We start from the raw sequence: 7,577 nt of genomic DNA, 5'->3' as shown, positions 1-7,577 counted from the left end.
AATTAAACAACATTCTAAGGTGTCGACATTCTATTTAGTCATTTAGTGGGTTATTAATTCCACCCCCTGTTTTTGTTTTTGTTTTTTTTCCCTCGTTTCACTCCTTATTAGAGTAATTTTTAGGTATTTTCAGAGTACGAAAAATTATACTCTCTTTTCTCACATTTATAGTAGGGGTTCACTCATTAAATTCATGATAGGATCCACTAAAAATGTGAAAGGAAAGATCACAATTTTTTCGTGCTCTAGAGCTGAATTAAAAAGGAGGTCTTCGATGTGGGCTTATTGACCCTATGCCATGTGACGGCAATAGGTAATACCTTGTATACCACACGAACCTTACTGGGTTGTCGCTTTTACCATCATGCCACACCTGTGTGGTTTTTTTTTTTTTTTTTTAATTTTTTTAATTTTTATAATAGGTGTTATTCTTCATATTATATATGTGCCCTACTTATTTCTTTCATTAAAATAGTACGGTATAAAATTGAAAGCGGTTCCCACGAAGTCCAAAATATCTCCAAAATATCTAAAGTCACAAAATTATTGCATGTCATCACCAGAATTCCAAGTCCAAATTGTCTGCCAAGTACCAAATACAACCAGCCATTAATGCTCACTGGATACCAGAGAAGAGAGGTCTAAACAATTTTAAAAGAAAAAGAAAAAAAAGAAGAAAGAAGAACCTTCAAGTCTTCAACCAAATACTTTAATGTATAAACAAAATTTAAAATGAAAAAAATCTAGGAACTAAAATATTGTCATACTATATATGGTTTTTTTTCTTCTTTTAACATGCTTAGCTATTTAATATTGTCATGGCTATTTAAAGTAACATGTTGAACATATGGGTACGGCATTTGAGAAGAAACTTTAATTACCCTAATATTCTGCAAATTAACTAAAACAATGTCATATTTTAATTTAGAAAATTACATTTCATAAAAGGTCCGTCAGCATGCATGGACATTCTTTGAAACCAAAGAACTAAATTTTAAAAAATAGACAGTTTTCAAAACTTGATTTGAAGTTTAGCTGAACAAGTTTGAAATTTTTTTAGTTTCTAATGAAATTCTTGAATAAAGTTTTGAAAAAGATGGTCATTGTTAAAACGCATTGGTCAATATGATACATATGATATAGAGAAACCTATTGAAAAATTTGTGTTTAATTGAGTAAATCCCATAATTTGGCAAACTGTAGTTGACTAGAATTGGTACCTAACAATATATTCTTCCATGTTTTTTCTTTCTTTTTTATTTGTCCTCAATGACACAATGGCATAAAACTACATACGAATCGATCTTCCAATTATCAATATGATACCTAGAGCCGTAGAAGTTAAATTTTCTATTGATTAATTAAAATCTCCCAAAACTACCCTTAGTTGACCCTATACTGATCAACAATGAAACTATGGAAATCCCATTTTTCCTATCTGCATTGATAAGCCATTAAGAGCTAGCTTGATTAAATTTAAAAGCTGACTTTATTTTTAGGCCAACATTTTATAGCTTTTTAAGGATTCATTTGGGGAGAGCTTTTAAAAAAAAAAAAAAAAAAAAAAATTGTATCGAGAAAAAAAAAAGTTCTAAAAAACTATAAATAAACTTCGACTGAAAATAATTTAAATTTTACTAAAATACGCTTTTGACCATTTGAGATTGTTTTTTTTTATTTTGGTGATTTATGTTTCAATATTTTTATTTTGACTTCTCATGTTTAATTAGTTATTTATATTGATTATGCCGACCATTTTTGTTAGTAATATGAAGATTAAATACTCTTAATATTTAACTATTTTATTAAAATATTAACTCTAAAGTGTTATGGAATGTAAAAATGATATTATTGTAGGTAAAAAAATATGTTCGAGATGATCTAATTATTTTAGAAAATAGATGATATAACTAATATGAAAATAAAATCAAATATAAATGGTTAAAATGAAAATATTGAAATGTAAAATGATTAAATTAAAAACAATTCCAACCTTTAAAGGATAAAAATATATTTTAGTTTACATTTTAAGTCTCTGTAGGGAAAAGGCACACTAAAACCTTAACTTTTAGATGACTTATTTTATTTTTATTTTTATTTTTTTTTGGGGGGGGGGGGGTTAGATGACTTATTTTTAAAGCCAAATAAACCAATTAATTTAAGTTATCCTATATAGACATGGTCAAGAAAGATAAGAAAAAAGAAATAAATAAAGTGATATGCATCATTGAAAACTCATCATCATTCATATATATAATTTTAAAATTTTTCTGTGACACAAAATTAACAAAACATTTATAACAAAATAATAAACAAAATTATCCCCAAAAAAAAAAGTAATACACAAAATTAGTCTGACTGTTTATTTAAAAAAAGAAAAAGGAAAAAAAAGGCACATACACATGTTAAACAGGAAAACACACAACACAATCTTTGAAGTTTGAACCCTTAAAAGCAAAGTCTTTTTTTAGTTACACAAGCTAATAGATTCATACAGAGTTTAGAGAGGTTACGTACACAGTGATTGATGTTTGTAACTTTTTTTTTTTTTTTTTTTTTTGAGAAACCTGATGTTTGTAACTTTGTATGCCGCAAAGGGTATCTCTTTCTTTCTCTCTCTGTCATTGTTTTCTACTCCTCAGATAAAACCACAGCCAAGCAATACACCTAGACTCTAGTATGGATTGTCATGGCTCTGTAGCTTCGTTTACTCCAAGTCTCTGCTCTGTTGCTCTGAATTTCGTCACTTTCCGGCGAGGAAACCCCATTTCCCGGCTAGTGTGTCAGATTCTGGAGCTCTAGTCCCTCATTTTTTGACCAATTCAAGGTCTTTTGCATGTTTGATTAGTCTTTCTTTTTTTTCTTTTTTTTCTTTTTTTTTTTTTGGGTTTGAAACTCTTGGATTGTGTTCTGTTTTTGTTTGGTGTGAAGATGAAAGAAAATAAGAGAAGGTTCTGGGTTTTGTTGTTGTTTTAGTTTGCCTTTTTGATGGATGAGAGCGTAGTTCAACTCAGCTTTGTGTGTTTTCTGTATGAATTTTCTTCTGGGTATTGTTTGTCTGGTTAGAAAATTGGGATGGGAAAGAAAGTTTTGATGAACTGTGCATTCTGTTTTGTGTGGTCAGTGATGGATGGCAAACTCAAGATAACCTTTTAAAAAAAAATAAAAAAAAATTATCAAAGTTTTCTTTGTGAACTGTTTGGTTTTCTAGAAAGTTTAGGAAGAACAGGAGGAAAATGAAACTTATGATATTTTCTTAATCTTTTTTGTTGTGGTTTTTCAAGAATGAAAAAGTTTTTTCCAAAAGAGTCTGAGTTCCAAATGGTTGAAGCTTCAAATATTTTTGTTTCCAAATTTTTGTACATTTTCACAGCAACCAATCAGAGAATTCTGTGTTGCTTGGATTCTGAGGAAATGAAGGAAAGAAAAGAAAAGAAATGGTAACCCTTCTTTGGTAGACGAGCAAATGAACAAACATGAAGTATTGAATTAGATGTTTGCTTTGTCTCATTCTTCTGGTTTGCAAAGGATGGAAGAAAAGAAAACTCTAAAAGAAATAAATTTGAAATTTTAGTTTTTTCCCCTCTTATTTTAGTGAAAATTCTAGGCTGCTGATTAAACAAATACTAGATGCAATGATGGAATTCCATGTAAGAATATGAATGCTCTCTGTAATGTCCTTCAGATGCAATTTTTTTTTTTTTTTTTGTTTTTTTCTGGTTAATAAATTCCGTGGTTCTTAGCTTTCTGAGTCAGATCATGTCCTTTAGTTACAGTAACACTCAATTCAATATGCTTCTGTTTGCTTCTCAAGAAAGAATGTCGGAGAAAAATATAGAGAAGGCTTCCTTCCTTAAGAATATTTAAGCATTTTCTTTTTCTTTGAACTCATTATTTACAAGATCCCTATGTACCGTATGTGATTATAATGAATTTTTAATGTTCAGGTTTCTGAGTCTACAAAAAGGAAGCATCACACCACGCCTCATATCATTGTGTGGTGGAAATTGAATCGTGGAGCTGATGGGGCACTTATCCTCCATGTTCAATGGGCTGGCGAGGTCGTTTCCCTTCAAAAGAGGGAAGAACTCTGGGATTTGTAGTGGAAGAGATGCTGTAGAGACAATGGTAAAGGAGGCAAAGAAGAATGAATTGATTTTACGTAGTTCTGGTGTTGTAAATGTTGATGGTTCTAACAATTTTGCCTCAGTTTTCTCTAAGAGAGGCAGGAAAGGAGTGAACCAGGATTGCTGCATTGTGTGGGAGGTATGCTTAAAATGTTGGCAGATTTCTTACCTTATGTTCCATTTTTCATTGCCTAGACATTGTAGAACTAAAAAGCAAGGAAAAATTACATTTTTGTTTACTTTTATTGGATACAATAACTTAAAAGAAAAGACATATTAAGGTCCATTTTACAATTTCATTTCCTATCTTCGCAATCAAATTAAGCATCCTCACTTATGTTATTGATAAATGTAAATAATTTTTGTGTCGGTGGTGTAGGAATTTGGATGCCAAGAAGACATGATGTTTTGTGGGGTTTTTGATGGGCATGGAGCATGGGGCCATTTTGTGGCAAAAACAGTCAGAGAATTGATGCCACCATCTTTACTATCCAATTGGCAGGAGACACTCGCTCAAACTTCTCTTGACCCAGAATGTGACTTGGAATCTGATAAAAAGCATCATCAGTTCAATATATGGAAGCATTCCTACGTACAAACTTGTGCAGCCATCGATAAAGAACTTGAGCAGCATCGTAAAATCGATTCATTCAACAGCGGGACAACTGCCCTCTCAATTGTCAGACAGGTAATTAAGATTCCAAATTCTGAGAATAATGTATCAGTGAAAAATTGGTTCTCCATTAGTCAATTGAAAATGCAAATTAGGTAACCTTTATTTCTAATCAGGGATTACTTTATTTGGACCACGGGGCTGGTCTTGTGCTTTCCAATCTTCATGTAATGCATGAGGTTGTGGGTTCAAGTCTCTTAGCTAACACATAGGGACTACTCCAAAGAGATTCCTCCATGTAATTACCCAGTGTGTGTGGGTCGAAGGACCACACTCACCCAGGGATTAGTCTGATGCTCTTTATATCCTCTGTTCCTCTGGAGATACCATATGAGGACAGTATAGACTACCCGAAGATTGGGCAAAAAGAGGATAGGGGGAGGCCAATTACTTAAATGACAAAACTGAATGTACCTATAAAGAATGATTACTGGTATTAATACACTTTGCTCAGGATTGATTTTTCATTTATATTTCTATCAGGGTGACCTCATTATTGTTGCAAATGTTGGCGACTCTCGTGCTGTATTGGGTACCACTTCAGATGATGGAAGCTTGGTACCAGTTCAGCTCACTGTTGATTTCAAGCCCAATTTGCCTCGTCAGTCTCCCTCTTTGCCTTGCCTTCTCTCTATCTCTCTGAAGAAGAAATCTAATGTGGTCTGACATCTCTGTTGATTTTGTTTGCAGAGGAGGCTGAGAGGATAGTTCAGTGCAAAGGGCGAGTGTTCTGTCTAAATGATGAGCCAGGGGTGCACAGGGTCTGGCTGCCAGATGAAGAATCACCAGGACTGGCAATGTCTAGAGCCTTTGGTGATTACTGTGTAAAGGGCTTTGGACTAATTTCTGTGCCAGAGGTGACACAGAGGAATATAACTAGCAGAGACCAATTCGTCGTGCTTGCAACTGATGGGGTATGTATTATAAACATACTTTAATAGAGTTAAGCTTTATGCAATCAGAAGAATATAAATTTTTGACCCTCAGTGATTGCTGTAAAAGGATCATCTTAAAGTTAACATTCTTGTCGACCTTAATATAGCTTTAATGAAGTCCTATACTGAGATTGCTGTTATTAAGGAGGAGTTAATTTTGTGATTCTATTTCTTAAAAGGAAAATTATGATAGATCACTAAGTATCATTGTGATGTATGTTTCATGAAAGTTCAAGTTAATGACTATTGCTGATGAAGTAACAAGAAAAGCAGCCTTTTTGTACAAACTTAAAAAGGAAATTACTCCAATATATGCTACCGATCTACATTTCATTACAAATGAAAACATATTGTTATTTCTGAATGTGTTTACTTCAGTTTCTGAGAGACTTGCAACACGAACAATGGTATTGCTAAAAATACACTTAAGAAATTTCATTGCTTCTCTTATTTAGGTATGGGATGTTATCTCCAACGAAGAAGCTGTACAAATTGTATCTTCAACACCAGACAGAGCCAAGTCAGCTAAACATCTGGTTGAGTGTGCTGCACACGCATGGAAGCGCAAGAGGCAGGGAATTGCAATGGATGATATTTCAGCTATATGTCTCTTCTTTCACTCTTCTTTGCAAGTTCATCCTGTTACTACACAAGAAACGTAATGTAAATGTCATGTTGATTCCTCTTTGCACTTCAATGTAATCTTGATTTGAGCTAATCTATTGGAAAGATTTCATGCTGACATGATGCCTTCATTTGCAAGTCAAGATGTCAATTTAAAAAGGCAAGGTGAGTTACTCCAACCAATAATAAGGGAAAAAAATATATAAAATGTCATGACTTAGGGGTAATAACAATCAATTCTATTCTAGTTAAATGGAATTTAAAGAAGGGTTCCATGATTATGTAATGTGCAATATTAAATGGGTTAATTAGATGGTCTTAATGGGAAGCAGCGGAACACTTTGTATCTTAATTAAGGTGATTATATAGAATAAGATTTTGTTGTCACTGATTACATTCTATATACTACCTAATGCAGCTATACTTGGAAATAAATTTAATTTTAAGGGATGGTTGCAGATTGGAAGGGCCTTCTATTTGGTTAAATCTGAAGAGGGATTCATGCTAGATACACTTGAAAGTAATTTAGAAGCATGGGTACCCAATTAAGTTAATCTAGAACCATTACAAAGGAAAAATAAAATAAAAAATTAAGTGTTAATGTAAATATAGCTGAGGGAAAAGATAGGTTGCCAACTTGCCATAATTTATACTAATATTAATAATATGATTGTAGTGCAACTTGGTCTATAAATGTGAATCTAGGTGCTACTTGGTCTAGATATCGTGGTTCCTTTGTCCTATTTCTTGAAAAAGATCCTAAGAAAATTATATTATGGAGACAAAATTCTGGACAAGAACTAGGAGCCAAATTATGAGTGGTTTGGATTGTAGCCAATTGTTTGTTCAAAATTTGATGATTAGCTAAGCATTTCACAGTTTTCTAGCTAATCGAAGAATAAGAAGGATATTGCACCTTAATTCTATTCTATTACATATTTACATCAAAAGTTCTCTAGTGAAAAAGCGATTTGGGTTTTGTCTCATCCTAGAGAAGTTTAGCTTCAAGTGGATGCCTATATTTACGAGATCATAGCCCAAATCTCATTGACCAAGCCCAAAATAAAAGCCTAAATTTCACTGGCAGCGCTATTACTCACATGACAGATGCATTTGACGTATAATATAAAATAAAGTGTGTTTATTTCTCCAAAAAAAAAAAAAAATAAATAAATAAACATCAAGGTATAGGCATTGAGATTATTGCAATCAGGGGCG

At 32.7% G+C, this 7,577-nt stretch overlaps 1 protein-coding gene across 2 annotated transcripts; it reads left to right on the top strand.

Annotated features, from left to right (window-relative positions):
• Positions 1–2,572: 2,572 nt before the first annotated feature.
• Positions 2,573–6,477, top strand: LOC115980113 (probable protein phosphatase 2C 34). 2 transcript variants are annotated; one of them, XM_031102389.1, is made up of 6 exons: positions 2,573–2,827; positions 3,948–4,266; positions 4,507–4,815; positions 5,284–5,401; positions 5,491–5,714; positions 6,191–6,477. In XM_031102389.1, exons 2-6 carry the CDS (start codon positions 4,024–4,026, stop codon positions 6,395–6,397), a joined length of 1,101 nt encoding a protein of 366 aa, XP_030958249.1. In that variant the 5' UTR covers positions 2,573–2,827; positions 3,948–4,023; the 3' UTR covers positions 6,398–6,477. The 2 variants fall into 2 exon arrangements, with proteins under 2 accessions (XP_030958249.1, XP_030958250.1); XM_031102390.1 differs by lacking the exon at positions 2,573–2,827 and adding an exon at positions 2,905–3,440.
• Positions 6,478–7,577: the final 1,100 nt, after the last annotated feature.

The sequence above is a fragment of the Quercus lobata genome, chromosome 3 (assembly GCF_001633185.2).
Source record: "Quercus lobata isolate SW786 chromosome 3, ValleyOak3.0 Primary Assembly, whole genome shotgun sequence".
Lineage (NCBI taxonomy): Eukaryota > Viridiplantae > Streptophyta > Magnoliopsida > Fagales > Fagaceae > Quercus > Quercus lobata.
The sequence above is the reverse complement of the archived record's forward strand: the minus strand, read 5'-3'. Positions and strand labels throughout refer to the sequence as shown.

Bases quoted from the DNA above. Each gene is read 5' to 3' on its own strand.
- LOC115980113 (XM_031102389.1), top strand. From the start codon at position 4,024: ATGGGGCACTTATCCTCCATGTTCAATGGGCTGGCGAGGTCGTTTCCC. The intron at 4,267-4,506 runs GTATGCTTAAAA...TCGGTGGTGTAG, and splicing joins ATTGCTGCATTGTGTGGGAG to GAATTTGGATGCCAAGAAGA. The intron at 5,715-6,190 runs GTATGTATTATA...TCTCTTATTTAG, and splicing joins TCGTGCTTGCAACTGATGGG to GTATGGGATGTTATCTCCAA.